This window comes from Nomascus leucogenys, chromosome X (genome assembly GCF_006542625.1).
Source record: "Nomascus leucogenys isolate Asia chromosome X, Asia_NLE_v1, whole genome shotgun sequence".
In the NCBI taxonomy this organism is placed as follows: domain Eukaryota; kingdom Metazoa; phylum Chordata; class Mammalia; order Primates; family Hylobatidae; genus Nomascus; species Nomascus leucogenys.
Genome location: NC_044406.1, coordinates 106,886,064 through 106,903,095, shown reverse-complemented (window position 1 = coordinate 106,903,095; position 17,032 = coordinate 106,886,064). Strand labels below are relative to the sequence as shown.

The following is a 17,032-nucleotide window of genomic DNA, read 5'->3' as shown; positions in this document are numbered from 1 at the left end:
CATGGCAGTGAGGGTGGAATGAAGGCAGCAGTGAAGCCTACTGAGGATCAAACAAGGACAGAGAGAAAAGCAATGCTGAAAGGAAGTGAAGGGCAGTCTCTCTCAGGGAAGGCTGATGTGAGTGGATCAACTGAGCCCAGGAGTTCAAGACCAGCCTGGCCAAGATAGTGAAACCCTGTCTCTACTAAAAATACAAAAATTAGCCAGGAGTGGTGGCTCACACCTGTAATCCCAGCTACTCGGGAGGCTGAGGCAGGAGAATTTCTTGAACCCAGGAGGCAGAGGTTGCAGTGAGCCGAGATTGCACCATTGCACTCCAGCCTGGGTGACAGAGTGAGACTGTGTCTCAATAAATAAATAAAATAAAAATGAAAGCATACCTAGTGTCTATGCATGTCTCTCAGGGAAGGCAGAAGATGCAATCAGAGGGTTAAGCAGGCACTAGTGAGAAAGGTGAATTCATGGTTGAGGAGAAAGGGAGAAAGAACCAAGTATTGGCCAGGCGCGGTGGCTCACGCCTGTAATCCCAGCACTCTGGGAGGCAGAGATGGGCAGATTGCCTGAGCTCAGGAGTTTAAGACCAACCTGGGCAACATGGTGAAACCCCATGTCTACTAAAATACAAAAAATTAGCCGGGCGTGGTGGCGCATGCCTGTAATCCCAGCTACTTGGGAGGCTGAGGCACGAGAATCACTTGAGCCTAGGAGGTGGAGGTTGCAGTGACCCGAGATGGCACCACTGCACTCCAAAAAAAACTAAGTACCAAGCACTATGCTAGATGTTTGATATGCATAAAGTAAGGAGGGACTGGAAATGGGGAGGAATGTATGTATGCTATTACACTATTTAAGGCAAGAAGTGATGAAGGACTTAATAAAGTGGTGGCAGTTTGAAAAGAAAAAAATGGATGCAAGATTCACCGTGAAGGGAGCATTGACCTGACAGCAACTGACTGGATGTAGAAGTTAGGGAGAAGGACAAAACCAAGAGAGCTTTGCATGTTCACAATAAGTAACTGGGAAGATAAGAGGACATTAATGGGAAAACAGTTGTCAGGAGATGGATGTAGGTAAGGTTGATCAATTTGATTTTGGATCTATTTAATATTTTTAAATCTTTATTATGCAAGTTTTCAAACAGAGAGAAAAATAGAGAGAATAGGATATTGAAGCCCTATATACCCATTACCTAGCTCAACAATTATCACCTCATGGTCAATTTTGTTTTATCAATCTTACCTATTCCTCCCCTTCCTGAATTAAACTTAGAACTTTTTTTTATTTTTTCAAATGTATGTTTTGTTCTGTTTTTTTTAATGAGATGGAGTCTTGCTCTTTCACCCAGGCTGGAGTGCAGTGGTGTGATCTCAGCTCACTGCAACCTCTGCCTTCCAGGTTCAAGCGATTCTCCTGCCTCAGCCTCCCAATTTGCTGGGATTACAGGTGCACGCCACCACACCTGGCTAATTTTTCTTTTTGAGACGAATCTCGCTCTGTCGCCCAGGCTGGAGTGCAGTGGCGTGATCTCGGCTCACTACAAGCTCCGCCTCCCAGGTTCATGCCATTCTCCTGCCTCAGCCTCCCGAGGAGCTGGGACCACAGGTGCACACCGCCACGCCCAGCTAATTGTTTGTATTTTTAGTAGAGATGGGGTTTCACCATGTTAGCCAGGATGGTCTCAATCTCCTGACCTCGTGATTCGCCCACCTTGGCCTCCCAAAGTGCTGGGATTACAGGCATGAGCCACTGCGCCCGGCCACACCTGGCTAATTTTTTGTATTTTTAGTAGAGACAGGGTTCCACCATGTTGGCCAGGCTGGTCTCAAACTCCTGACCTCATGATCCACCCGCCTCGGTCTCCCAAAGTGCTGAGATTACAGGCGTGAGCCACAGCACCTGGCCTCAAATTTATTTATTTTTTAAATTGACATGTAAAATTGTTTATCATGTACAACATGATGTTTTTGAAGTACATATACATTGTAGAATGGTTAAATCCAGCTAATTAACAACTACAGTATCTCACATAGTTAATCATTTTTTTTTGCAGTGAAAGCACATAACATCAACTCTCTACATTTTTCAAGGATACAATATATCCTTATTAACTATAGTAACCTTGCTGTATCATAGATCTCTTGAACTTATTCCTCCTATCTAACTGTAAATATGTACCCTTTGACCAACCTACCCCCAGCCCTTCTCCCTGTTAATTCCCCCAGCCCTGGCAACCACTATTCTACTCTACTTCTAAGGGATCCATTTGTCTTCCTGTGCCTGGATTATTTCATTTAACATAATGTCCTCCAGATTCATCCATACTGTCACAAATAACAGAATTGCCTTCTTTTTGGTGGCTGAATAGTATTCCATTGTGTATACATACTACACTTGACCCATTCATTCACTGTTGGACACTTAGATTGGTTCCATATCTTGGCTATTGTGAATAGTGCTGAAATGGACATGGATGTTCAAATATCTCCTCAACATACTAATTTGATTTTTCTTGGATAAATACCCAGTAGTGGGATTGCTAGATCGTATAGTAACTCTATTTTTAATTTTTTGAAGAACTTCCATACTGTTTTCTGAATTGAATTATTTTGAAGTAAATCCCAGACATCATATGATATAATCCTCAAACAATTCACTATATATTTCTAATTATAATTACATACAATTATCTCAACTAAAAAAAAATTTTCTTGAGACATGGTCTCACTCTGATGCCCAGGCTGGAGTGCAGTGGCAAAAACACAGCTCACTGCAGCCCCAACCTCCTAAGCTCAAGTGATCCTCTCGCCTCAGCCTATTGAGTAGCTGGGACCTCAGGCGCATGCTAATTTTTTAAATTTTCTGCAGAGACAGAGTCTTGCCATGTTGCCCAGGCTGGCCTCAAACTCCTAGGCTCAAGCAATCCTCCTGCCATGGCCTCCCAAAATGCTGAGATTACAGGCATGAGCCACCATGCCTGGCCACCTAAAAAATTAACATTAAGCCTGTAATGTAACCAAATATCCATTAAGCATTTAAATGTTCTCAATCATTTACTTGTTTGTTTATAGTTGATTGTTTGAAATCAGGATCCAAATAAGCAGATTCATTGAACGTTAGATTCTATCTGAAACAGTCATGTGGAGATATCAAGCAGGCAACTGAAATTTCAGGTCCAAAACTCAAGGAAGACATAGAAGCCAGAAATATGGATTTGGAAATCATCCTCCCAGAGGGAGTAGTTGAAGCTATTTGACTAGATGAAGCTATTGAGTAGATATCATAGGGGGAGAATATAGCAATTAAAATGACCCAAGGAGAGAAATTCAGAATGACTGTATTTGGGAAGAAGAGAAAGAGACACCAAGAATGGGGATAAGGAGGGAATAATTTGAAAGAATGGGAAGTTGAGAGGTTGGATTGGGTGCAGTGGCTCACGCCGGTTAATTCCAGCACTTTGGGAGGCCGTGGTGGGAGGATGGCTTGAGGCCAGGAGTTTGAGACCAGCCTGGACAACATAGTGTCTCTACCAAAAAAAAGCTATAAACAAACAAGTAAATGATTGAGGAAGAAAAGAAAAGAAGAAAAGTCGAAGAAGAAAACAAGACAGTGGTGTTGTAACTGAAACCAAGAAATGAAATCTTTGCAGGAGGAAAGACCTGTTTTCCATCTAAAGAGCCTTGGGCTAGGACTTACTCCCTGCTCTATTGTGTGACTTTCTGGATGTGTTATGTGTAACAAATTGCCTCCCTAAGGCCAAGATTCTTCAGACGTAAAAAATGAATAAAACCAGTCTTTCTGGTTAAAATGCAGCTATGAGGATCAAGTAAGAATGCATGTGAAGAAGGCCCTTGTTGGCTATAAAGCACTGAACAAATATGAGAGACTGTTCATTCGTTAACCTTTATTATTATTTTTATAAACAATGTGAAAATGTAATTTAACTGTTGAATGGAGGATTTGAATATTGGAAAATTCTGAATTTGAGAGGCCGTAATTCTTCAAGAATCTCATGAGATATAATAGTTGGCTTTTATTGAGCGTCTACCATGCGCTAGGCACTGTTTTAAACCCCCTACATACCCTACCTTATTTAATCCTCACGAAAACTTTATGAGATAGGTACTATTATTAATCTTGTTTTACAGATGAGGAAGCTGTGGTTGAGAGAAGCGAACTGATTTGTCTCAGGTCACACAGCTAGGAAGTGGTAGGACCAAATGTCAAAACCAAATCTTTCCCATCTCAGAGCAGGACCTCTTAATTACAACACTAAATTTCCTCTTTAAAATATGCCTTGGAAAATTAGATCGCCATATTGCAACTCTAGTGAATTACCAATCTAGATATTGAGCATCAAAGGCAGCTATTATCACAAAGAGAGACAACCAGACATTATGTGTCTCCTGAGTGAAACACACACCACCCCCTATGAAGCAGTTTTGCCTTAAAAAAAAAAAAGACCATGCACGGTGGCTCACGCCAGTAATCCCAGCACTTTGGGAGGCCTAGGCCGGTGGATCACTTGAGGTCAGGAGTTCAAGACCAGCCTGGCCAACATGGTGAAACCCCATCTCTACTAAAAATACAAAAAATTAGCCAGCATGATGGCAGGCACCTGTAATCCCAGCTACTCAGGAGGCTGAGGCAGGAGAACCATCACTTGAACCTGGGAGGCAGAGGTTGCAGTGAGCCAAGATCATGCCACTGCACTCCAGCCTGGGAGACAGAGCAAGACTCCATCTCAAAAAAAAAAAAAAAAAAAAAAAAAAAAACCTGGGCCAAGCTTGGTGGCTCACGCCTGTAATCCCAGCACTTTGGGATGCTGAGGCAGGAGGATCCCTTGAGCCCAGGAGTTCGAGACCAGTCTGGGCAGTATAGCAAGACCAGGGAGACTTCGTCTCTACAAAAAATAAAAATAAAAAAATAGGCGGGTGTGTTGGCACATACTTGTAGTTACAGCCACTTGGGAGGCTGAGGCGGGAGGATTGCTTGAGCCCAGGAATTTGAGGCTGCAGTGAGCCATGATTGTGCAACTGTACTCCAGCGTGGGCAGCAAAGTGAGACCCTGTCTCAAAAAAATATTGATCTTGAATCTAGCATAGCCTTGAGATTAAGCTTAGTGTTGCCAGGTAAAATTCAGGATGCCCAGTGAAAAGTGAATTTCAAATAAACAACTATATATAGGCTGGGCACGGTGGCTCACGCCTGTAATCCCAGCACTTTGGGAGGCCGAGGCAGGCGGATCACGAAGTCAGGAGATCAAGACCATCCTGGCTAACATGGTGAAACCCCGTCTCTGCTAAAAATACAAAAAATTAGCCGGGCATCGTGGTGGGCGCCTGTAGTCCCAGCTCCTCGGGAGGCTGAGGCAGGAGAATGGCATGAACCCAGGAGGCGGAGCTTGCAGTGAGCAGAGATGGCGCCACTGAACTCCAGCCTGGGCGAAAGAGCGAGACTCCATCTAAAAAAAACACAACTATATATACATATATATAGTTTATTTATTTGTATATATTATATATATAAATTATATGTTTATATGTGAAATATATATGTGAAATTTATATAAATATATATATTTTTTCGTGTACGCACGTCCCATGCAATATTTAGTATGTCCCACGCATTATATTTGGGACATACTAATACTACAAAACCATTCATTGTTTATCTGAAATTAAATTTAACTAGGAGTCCTGCATTTATCTTTGCTGAATCTGGAAACCCTACTTTACTTTTTATTTTATTTTTGCTTTTTTGAAATGGGGTCTCACTCTGTCGCCAGAATGGAGTGCAGTGGCACGATCATAGGCTGAAGTTAGCTCACTGCAGCCTCCACCTCCTGAGCTCAGGCAATCCTCCCACCTCAGGCTCCCAAAGTGTTGGGATTCCAGGCGTGAGCCACCATCACACCCGGGCCAGCCCTACTTAAGATCCAACTACCTGTTTATGAGGAACACAAAAGACGGAGAAATATTTTAAAGGAACCAGGATGAGGCAATCAGCATCAGACTAGGTAAAGGTACAAGAAAACAAGGCCGGGTGCAGTGGCTCATGACTGTAATCCCAGCACTTTGGGATGCCAAGGCAGGAAGATCACTTCAAGCCAGGAGTTCAAGACCACTCTGGGCAACAAAGTGCATTTCTACAAAAAATTTAAAAAAAAAATCTGGGTGTAGTGGCATGAGCCTGTAGTCCCAGTTACTTGGGAGGCTGAGGCAGGAGAATCACTGGAGCCCAGGAGTTTGAAGCTGCAGTGAGCTATGATTGCACCACTGCACTCCCGACTGGGTGACAGAGTGAAACCCTGTCTCTAAAACAAACAAAAAAGACAAACAACCAGATTTCTTCAATAAATAAATATCAAGGGGAGAAAGAGAGAGAAGAAACCTATAGACAACAGAGAACTAAGAGACACAAAAACAATCACAATGTGAACACTATTTGGATTCTGATTCAGACTATTAAAAAATCACATTTGTGATATTGGTAATTTGAACACAGACTGGATGTTTGATTATATTAAGGAATTTTTTAGTTGCTCTAGTGGTGGTGTGGGTTTTTCTTAAGAATTCCTTATGTCTTATAGAGACATACGGAAATGTTTGTGGATGAAATTGTGTAAAATTATATAATGTCCAGGAGACGCTTTTGAATAATCTAGAAAGGAATGAAATACGGGTACAGGTATAACTAGACTGGCTTTGAGTTGATGATGTTATATCTACATAAAAAGTGATTTCATTATAGTTTTTTTTTCTACTTTTGTATATATTTGAAATTACCCATAATAAAAAAGTTTAAATAATGATTAACGCAATGCCAGATGTATTGCAAACACTTAATATATGTTTGCTGGAGGGTAAATGGGTTTGTTAATTTAAAAAAGAAGGCTCTGGTTGGGCGCTGTGGCTCACACCTGTAATCCTAGCACTTTGGGAGGCCAAGGAGGGTGGATCACTTGAGGTCAGGAGTTTGAGACCAGCCTGACCAATATGGTGAAACCCTGTCTCTACTAAAAAAAAAAAAAAAATTAACCAGACGTGGTGGCGCACGCCTGTAATCCTAGCCACTCAGGAGGCTGAGACAGGAGAATCACTTGCACCCAGGAGGCGGAGGCTGCAGTGAACCGAGATCATGCCATTGCACTCCAGCCTCGGCAAAAAGAACGAAACTCAGTCTCAAAAAAAAAAAAAAAAAAAGACACATCAAATATTTCGTGGAAAGAGAGCTCTGCACTCTTAATTAGAAGACCTGGGGGCCGGGCACAGTGGCTCAAGCCTGTAATCCCAGCACTTTGGGAGGCCGAGGAGGGTGGATCACCTGAGGTCAGGAGTTCAAGACCAGCCTGGCCAACCCCGTCTCTACTAATAATACAAAAATTAGCCGGGGGTGGTGGCGGGCGCCTGTAATCCCAGCTACTAGGGAGGCTGAGGTAGAAGAATCCCTTGAACCCGGGAGGCAGAGGTTGCAGTGAGCCGAGATCGTGCCATTGCACTCCAGCCTGGGCAACAAGAGCGAAACTCTGTCTCAAAAAAAAAAAAAAGACCTGGATTCCAGTCCCACCTCTGCCATTAACTTGCTGTGTGGACTTTTGAAATTTCCTTATCCTTTTTAGGCCTGGTTCCTCAGCTGTAGTTCTAATATTCATTAATTCCACTAATATTTACTGTCCACTGCGTGCTGGCACTGTGGATAAGTACTAGAAATACTGGGGTGAATAGTAACAGCCAGTACTTTTTAATAAATGCTTACTCTAGGCTTGAAATTTTGCTAAGGGAGTCATATGCACTATCTCATCTAATTTTCTATGAAATAGGCACTACTGTGAGATTCTCCGTACTTTACAAATGAGGGAACTGAGGCACAGCGAGGTGAAGTAACTTTCCTGGGATATCAAAAGGTGTGGTGAAGACAGGATTGGATTCCAGGCAGTGGGGCTTCAGATCTCATTCCAATAATAACAGGAAACCGTTGGTGTCATAATTACATGACTATTTCAGTGGCTTGCGTTTTGGTCTCAGGCCAGGAGTACTGGGGGGGTGGGCAATATGAGGGTTCAAGGACGCAGGGGTACATCAGAGAAACCACCAAGAGGTCTGATAAAAAGCGACACCGGGAGCAAGAATCTCTCCCAATTTCCATGCCAGGAAGGTGAACTGGGAGGTGTCAGCGAGTCGTAACCGCGGCCTCCTCTCTGAGCTTCCCGTTGGGTAAAGGAGAGCGTGCGGGTCACGCAGGCCTATAGCAAGTCTCTGAACTCGGCAGGGGGCGGGGAGAAAGGGCACGCAGTGTGCGCGCAGCGGGCGCGCCGGCCCTTCCGACGCCTGCGCGGGCGGGCAAACGGACGGCTCCGCCCAGCCGCCGGCTCCTTTGCCCCGCCCCACTACCCACGCCTTCGCGGCGCTCGTTTCCTGGCCCTCCCCACCTTTAGCGAGACCAACGAGAGGACACCGCCTGCAGCTAGAACAGCCCGGCCAGGAGCGTAACCGAGTGGTGCGCCAACGTGAGAGGAAACCCGTGCGCGGCTGCGCTTTCCTGCCCCAAAGCCGTTCTAGACGCGGGTGAGTGGCGGGGCCTCGACCCCCACCCCAAGCGCACCCTGACTCCCCTCCCTTTCTTGGGGGAGGCCTGGGCCCCAGCCCTCTCCCAGCATGCTCCACGCGGGATGCTTGGGCAGGTGCAGCGGGAGGATTGTCAGCACAGGAGACCGAGAGTCTTCTTCCTGGGGGCGCTCTCTTGGTCCCTCAGAGGGATCTCGAGGTTACCATGTCCTCCCTCTCACTTCTCTTCCCTATTTCGTCTTCCTTTTCCGTACTTCACGCCAACTACCTTCACCCAAAAAGGTTCATCTAAAAACCATTGGGGTAGTTTCTGTTTCATTTGTGCTCGTGTGCAGTTTTGTTTCCTTCTGCACAAAGTATCCTATCATATGCAACCCTAGTGTTATATTTTTTGCCTCTCTGATGGGGAAAAAAATCTCCTTAGAATAATTTTTGCAAATTATTTAAAATGTGTAGACTTAGTGAGTTTTGATGACTATTTTTGCAGCCAGGAGTAGGACATCAGGAAGAATTCTGACACATATGCCATAATTGAGCAAAGAAACGTGTGAATTATGTATTAGCCAGAAATAATGAAAACTGCGTGACATGAAATACAAAAATCCTATATAAATTAATTTTAGAGTGCACCTGACAATTCTCTTTTTTCTTTTTTTTTTTTAAGACAGAGTCTCGCTCTTGTCGCCCAGGCCGGAGTGCTGTGGTGCGATCTTGGCTCACTGCAACCTCCGCCTCCCGGGTTCAAGCGATTCTCCTGCCTCAGCCTCCAGAGTAGCTGGGATTACAGTCATATGCCACCACGCCCTGCTAAGTTTTGTATTTTTAGTCGAAACAGGGTCTCACCATGTTGGCCAGGCTGGTCTTGAACTCCTTACCTCAGGTGATCTGCCCGCCTCGGCCTCCCAAAGTGCTGGGATTACAGGCGTGAGCCACCGCGCACAGCCGACAATTCTAATATTATGCAGAGCTTGTTTTCTGTCACTTCTCTTCTTGGAACTGTGTTTATTGACCAAGTTCTGTGAGTGACACAGGAAAGCCTTCCTGCCTCTTGCCCCACCCACCGCTCAGAAATTACATCTGCCAAGCTATTCCACACCTTGTCTTTCTGGTAGAAGTCAAAATTCCATTTCCTCTAGCAGAAAACCATAGGAGTGGTTTCCTTCTAGCAATATGGTGCTATTGGGTGCAAAACATCAGTTATGGTCAACCGGTCCCAATTTTTTTCCATTTGTATGAAAACAAGGATATTCAGTAACCCATTTATTAAACTCTAATGTGGTAGAAGCACTATGGCAATTATTCTTCTGTAATGGAAAAAAACCATTAAACTGGTACTGAGAAATGTGGTTTCTAGTCCACTTATACCACTGTCTAACTGTGTGACTGAGTCAGTTATTTAACCTCTGTGGACTTCCATTTCCTCTCTGTAAAATGAGAGAAGTGACTGATGTTGGGTAGCTTTCTAAGGCTCCTTTCAACCACAGAGAAAACGGGGAAGTCTAAGTAGCTCAATAGATCGCTTTTTTCTGAAGATGGAGGGAAGATTGGAAAATTCAGCCTTTACTAGAATAAATGGTTAACATACAATTTTTTTTCAACAAGTGTATTTAATGTCAGCTTTTAATTTCTTTTATTTATTTATTTTTTCTGAGACAGAGTCTCACTCTGATGCCCTGGCTGGAGTGCCGTGGTGAGATCACAGCTCACTGTAGCCTCCGCCTCCTGAGTTCAAGAGATTCTTGTGCCTCAGCCTCCCAAGTAGCTGGGATTACAGGCATCCACCACCACGTCTGGCTAATTTTTTGGATTTTGGGTAGAGACAAGGTTTCACCATGTTGCCCAGGCTGGTCTCGAACTCCTGAGCTCAAGGGATCCACCCGCCTCAGCCTCCCAAAGTGCTGAGATAACAGCCATGAGCCACTGCACCCGGCTCTTAATTTCTAATTGAAATAAAAGTGTAAATTTTTCCATTTTTACTTCCCCAAAGAAGAAAATTCCTTTTGAGGAAATAAAAATGTTTATTAATGGGCCCCAGATATGTCTATCAATATTCCTTTTTGATCCAAAAAATGTAACTTTTTATTATGGGCTTCTATTACATCAATAGTAGGGATACTGTATTGTAAACCATTTAGTTTTAGGAACAAAAGAGTGAATATTAACATATATGGTATTATTCTCAAGAAACTTGGTTTAGATTTACTCAAAACACTTAAGGACAGCAGCCATCAGTTAAAGAAAGCACTATGTTGAGAACAGAAATGTCAGCACAATACCATTGGTGATTTGCCATTTATAGGTGGTTTTATCTGTTCAAGGTTTTGGTGTAGAAGTCCACTATATTTTTAGAGGTATTTAAATAACGCAAGCTTGTGATGTGAAATTCTTTAAAGAGAATGGTGGATGGATAACCTCTGTAACACTGGTTTCAAGGGTTAATTAAATCCCCATAGATGAAGTGCAAAACAAATTCTCCATAGAGGAGTTGTTGCAAAGTTCCAGTTTATACCAAACAGTAATCAGATTCCATTGGAAGCTAAAGATTTTGAGAGTCTTTTGTACTATATGCAACTAACTTGATTTCAAGCTTGGGAACCTTTAAAAAAAAACATTAAGAGCAAAATGTAAGTATATAAGGAATACCAAATCAAATTTATAGACTAATCTTTTTCTATTAAGTATTTTAAGAGTCTTTTTCTTCTTTATAGGAAAAATGCTTTCTGAAAGCAGCTCCTTTTTGAAGGGTGTGATGCTTGGAAGCATTTTCTGTGCTTTGATCACTATGCTAGGACACATTAGGATTGGTCATGGAAATAGAATGCACCACCATGAGCATCATCACCTACAAGCTCCTAACAAAGAAGATATCTTGAAAATTTCAGAGGATGAGCGCATGGAGCTCAGTAAGAGCTTTCGAGTATACTGTATTATCCTTGTAAAACCCAAAGATGTGAGTCTTTGGGCTGCAGTAAAGGAGACTTGGACCAAACACTGTGACAAAGCAGAGTTCTTCAGTTCTGAAAATGTTAAAGTGTTTGAGTCAATTAATATGGACACAAATGACATGTGGTTAATGATGAGAAAAGCTTACAAATATGCCTTTGATAAGTATAGAGACCAATACAACTGGTTCTTCCTTGCACGCCCCACTACGTTTGCTATCATTGAAAACCTAAAGTATTTTTTGTTAAAAAAGGATCCATCACAGCCTTTCTATCTAGGCCACACTATAAAATCTGGAGACCTTGAATATGTGGGTATGGAAGGAGGAATTGTCTTAAGTATAGAATCAATGAAAAGATTTAACAGCCTTCTCAATATCCCTGAAAAGTGTCCTGAACAGGGAGGGATGATTTGGAAGATATCTGAAGATAAACAGCTAGCAGTTTGCCTGAAATATGCTGGAGTGTTTGCAGAAAATGCAGAAGATGCTGATGGAAAAGATGTATTTAATACCAAATCTGTTGGGCTTTCTATTAAAGAGGCAATGACTTACCACCCCAACCAGGTAGTAGAAGGCTGTTGTTCAGATATGGCTGTTACTTTTAATGGACTGACTCCAAATCAGATGCATGTGATGATGTATGGGGTATACCGTCTTAGGGCATTTGGGCATATTTTCAATGATGCATTGGTTTTCTTACCTCCAAATGGTTCTGACAATGACTGAGAAGTGGTAGAAAAGCATGAATATGATCATTGTATAGGACATGTGTTGTCATTATTTGTAGTAGTAACTACATATCCAATACAGCTGTATGTTTCTTTTTCTTTTCTAATTTGGTGGCACTGGTATAACCACACATTAAAGTTAGTAGTACATTTTTAAATGAGGGTGGTTTTTTTCTTTAAAACACATGAACATTGTAAATGTGTTGGAAAGAAGTGTTTTAAGAATAACAATTTTGCAAATAAAGTATTAATAAATATATATGATAAATTCTAAATTATGAACATTAGAAATCTGTGGGGCACATATTTTTGCTGATTGGTTAAAAAATGTTAACAGGTCTTTAGCGTTCTAAGATATGCAAATGATATCTCTAGTTGTGAATTTGTGATTAAAGTAAAACTTTTAGCTGTGTGTTCCCTTTACTTCTAATTCTGATTTATGTTCTAAGCCTCCCCAAGTTCCAATGGATTTGCCTTCTCAAAATGTACAACTAAGCAACTAAAGAAAATTAAAGTGAAAGTTGAAAAATATCCTTGAGAAAAAAAACTGAAAATTACTTACAAAATTGAGTAATTTTCCTGGAAGCTAATTTAATGTCATTCCTCAGAGCATACGCAATTTCAGTGTAACTGTCTGTACTTCAGCCTGCAGATACTGACATTGGATTGGTGCCTATGAAGAATGTCATGTCATTTAATTGTGTTGTTTCTCAGTTAATCAAGCTCCCAGCTGCAATTTGGATAAAAACGTACTCCTGCTGGGTCAGTGAGTTCTGTGGAAATTTGAAGAACTTGTTTTGGCCATCTGGCAGTTTCACTTACCTGAGTTGAATCTGTTCTGTATTTTGTTTTGTTTTGTTTTTTTGACACAGAGTTCTGCTCTGTCGCCCAGACTGGAGTGCAATGGCACAATCTCGGCTCACTGCAACCTCTGCCTCCTGGTTTCAAGCAATTCTCCTGCCTCAGCCTTCCAAGTAGCTGGGATTACAGGTGCCTACCACCACACCTAGCTAATTTTTTATATTTTTAGTAGAGATGGGGTTGGCCAGGCTGGTCTCGAACTCCTGACCTCAGGTGATCCACCCACCTCGGCCTCCCAAAGTTCTGAGATTACAGGCATGAGTCCCCGCGCCCAGCCTGTTCTGGATTTTGTTTCCTTGTACAAGTTCAGGGATTTTTCCCATGTTCACAGCTGTACTGTTTCCCATGTTCACAGCTGTATCTGTTTTCAGCGTGGAGGTCCTAACCTTCTACTTTGCATTACCTTACCTTTTCCCAAATTTCAATGGCTACTCAGAAACTTAATCCAGTGGTAAATGCAATAGCTCCTGTACTGATAAATGTGTGAAATACTTAGAGCTGGCCGGGCGCGGTGGCTCACGCTTGTAATCCCAGCACTTTGGGAGGCCGAGGCGGGCAGATCACGAGGTCAGGAGATCGAGACCACGGTGAAACCCCGTCTCTACTAAAAATACAAAAAATTAGCCGGGCGTGGTGGTGGGCGCCTGTAGTCCCAGCTACTCCGAGAGGCTGAGGCAGGAGAATGGCATGAACCCGGGAGGCGGAGCTTGCAGTGAGCCGAGATCGCGCCACTGCACTCCAGCCTGGGCGACAGAGGGAGACTCCGCCTCAAAAAAAAAAAAAAAAAAAAAAAAGAAATACTTAGAGCTGACTTGTTCTATAATCTGGCCAGCACATGCTGTGAGTCCCCATAGAGTGTTAGAGCATGACATTTTAGAGATCAATATTTCTTGTAACTGGCCTCATGATGGTAATGGTCTCCCACAGCTTTAGCAAACCAGAAAGAAAATTTCCTTAAGATGGCCTTGGGCTTGAAGTTATTGATCCTCAGGGTAGTGTGTAAAACTTTGCTTTATTTCTGATATTCTCATTGAGGGTTTTGGTTAAGATGAAGCGTTATTAGTTTTGAAGAATAACAAAACCCCTTTATGAAGCCCCCTAATATGTGGTCTCAGATGCAATTACTACAATCAAATCATGTTCAGTGTGAGTACAGTAATAAACAGTATCTCTCAGAGTGTGACACAGCTTATGTGTCACCTTGCCCCCAACACCAGTATATTTAAAATGTTTCTATTGCATTTATCATCTTCACTTACATTAGTATATCAGAGTATCATAATAAACATGTCAGAATGCATTGCATTGTTTGTTTTGCTAATGAGTACTAAGGTAACATTGCCTTTTAAGCCAAATTGATGCTCTTGATTGTATCTTTATACATGAGTTTTTTTTTTTTTTTTTTTTTTTTTTGAGACGGAATTTTGCTCTTGTTGCCCAGGTTGGAGTGCAATGGTGCGATCTTAGCTCACTGCAACCTCCACCTCCCGGGTTCAAGCAATTCTCCTGCCTCAGCCTCCTGAGTAGCTGGGATTACAGGCATGTGCCACCACGCCCGGCTAATTTTGTGTTTTTAGTAGGGACAGGGTTTCTCCATGTTGATCAGCCTGTTCTTAAGCTCCTGACCTCAGGTGATCCACCCGCCGCGGCCTCCCAAAGCGCTGGGATTACAGGTGTGAGTCACTGCGCCCCGCCGATACATGAGTATTTTTTTAACGAAATGTTAGGTGTCTCAAATAATATGCAGTCTCTCTGAACTTACTTGCAGCCAATCTTGTAGATAAAATCTGAATCAATAACAGAAAATAGTACTAATGAGGTTGTGGTTACAGATTTGATCACCATATATGTCTGTTAGCTTTACATAGAGAAATAATATATTCAGTAACCAAAAACAATAACCCTAACCCCACTCATGATGAGAGAGTTGGAAAAAATGGAGGTCTGATGGAAATTGATCAGGATTGTGAATATACTCTACATATGGCTAGTGGCTGTCATATTGGACAGCACAGGTCTAAGCAATTCTAAGTGTAAGATCCCACTCCTGGCTGAGATGTGAATAAGAGAAAACTTCAAAGTTGTATTTGTCTGGTTGTCTCAAATGCAGTGGAAACCACAGCATGACTTTTAGCAGGCCCCAGACCATTGCCTTGTGTGAGTTCAATCACTGGATCTTCCTTTTCAAAAGTAAAACATTGGATCTGGAGCAAAATATAGATTTAGACCCCTTGGCTGTTTTCTGGGGGCGGTGGGCTGGCAGGGGAGTAAGCTAAAAGGTTGCTTGTGTATCAGATCTGATTCATAATGCCCAGATTTTTCTATAATGCATTTAAACAAACTCAGTTATTGGGTGTTCTTAAAGCAGGGCATACCTGTAATAGAAAAGTTGCTGAAAATAGTCTAGTGATGATGTACCACTAATTTCCCTTTCATTTGTTAAGAATATTGTGTTCTGGCTGGGCACAGTGGCTCATGCCTGTAATCCCAACACTTTGGGAGGCTGAGGCTGGCAGATCACCTGAGGTCAGGAATTCGAGACCAGCCTGGCCAACATGGTGAAACCCTGTGTCTACTAAAAATAGAAAAACTAGCTGGGCATGGTGGCAGGCACCTGTAATCCCAGCTACTTGGGAGGCTGAGGCAGAAGAATTGCTTGAACCTGGGAGGTGGAGGTTGCAGTGAGCCAAAATCGTGCCATTGCACTGCAGTCTAGGGGACAAGAGCACGACTCCATCTCAAAAAAAAAAAAAAAAAAAGAATATTGTGTTTCTTTTGGTATGGGCTTTGATGCACTCAGTACTTGCCTGAGTGGCTATGTGAGAAGCGTATGTTTATAGAAGTTAGCTTTCTTTTGGCATACAAAGACATTCAGCAATGTTTATCAACTTCCCCCCCCAAAAAAAATATTGCCCCAAATTTTAAAAATAACTAAACTTGACAGTTTTTACAAGTTTGAAAAAAATGACAAAAATAACTATACTCAGTTCTAATATCACCAAAAATAGAATACTATAAAGCATTTAAAGGGTAATGGGAAAATGACTTGTTTGGAAAGTATAAAATGATGAAATGATGTATCTCTAGGGTCTCTACCATGATAAAAAAAAAATCCAGCTTTACTAGTGTGGCATCCATACACTATAATTTTCTTTGTGTATATTGGGTATCTATGAGGTCAGCAGTAGGCAGTAGGCCTGGTACTTTGTGGAAAGCAGAAGGAGCCCAAACTCATAATTCATCATAGTCAAATAATCATTTCACATAAGCTTTGCATAAGCAATAAGACAAACTGTAATTTAATAATGTAGTACTAGAATATAGTGGTCAGCCCTTTTGTCTTAAAATTCCTGGATTTGGGCCGGGCGCGGTGGCTCACGCTTGTAATCCGAGCACTTTGGGAGGCCGAGGCGGGCGGATCACGAGGTCAGGAGATCGAGACCACAGTGAAACCCCGTCTCTACTAAAAACACAAAAAATTAGCCGGGCGTGGTGGCGGGCGCCTGTAGTCCCAGCTACTCGGAGAGGCTGAGGCAGGAGAATGGCGTGAACCCAGGAGGCGGAGCTTGCAGTGAGCCGAGATTGCGCCACTGCACTCCAGCCTGGACGACAGAGCGGGACTCCGTCTCAAAAAAAAAAAAAAAAAAAAAAATCCTGGATTTGATCAATGCTTCTTTTTTTTTTTTTTTTTTGCCCAGGCTGGAGTATAGTGGCACGGTCTTGGCTCACCGCAACCTCTGCCTCCCGAGTTCAAGCGTTTCTCCTGCCTCAGCCTCCCAAATAGCTGGGATTACAGGCATACGCCACCACACTTGGCTAATTTTTGTATTTTTATTAGAGACGGGATTTCACGATGTTGGCCAGGCTGGTCTCAAACTCCTGACCTTAAGTAATCCACCCGTCTTGGTCTCCCGAAGTGCTGGGAATACAGGCAT

General features: G+C 42.6%; 1 protein-coding gene across 1 annotated transcript; it reads left to right on the top strand.

Moving 5' to 3' along the window:
* Positions 1-8,330: 8,330 nt before the first annotated feature.
* On the top strand, positions 8,331-12,648 carry C1GALT1C1 (C1GALT1 specific chaperone 1). The gene is made up of 2 exons (XM_003262283.2): positions 8,331-8,564; positions 11,273-12,648. Exon 2 carries the CDS (start codon positions 11,278-11,280, stop codon positions 12,232-12,234), a length of 957 nt encoding a protein of 318 aa, XP_003262331.1. The 5' UTR covers positions 8,331-8,564; positions 11,273-11,277; the 3' UTR covers positions 12,235-12,648.
* Positions 12,649-17,032: the final 4,384 nt, after the last annotated feature.

Coding starts and splice junctions, on each gene's coding strand:
- C1GALT1C1 (XM_003262283.2), top strand. CDS start 11,278: ATGCTTTCTGAAAGCAGCTCCTTTTTGAAGGGTGTGATGCTTGGAAGC.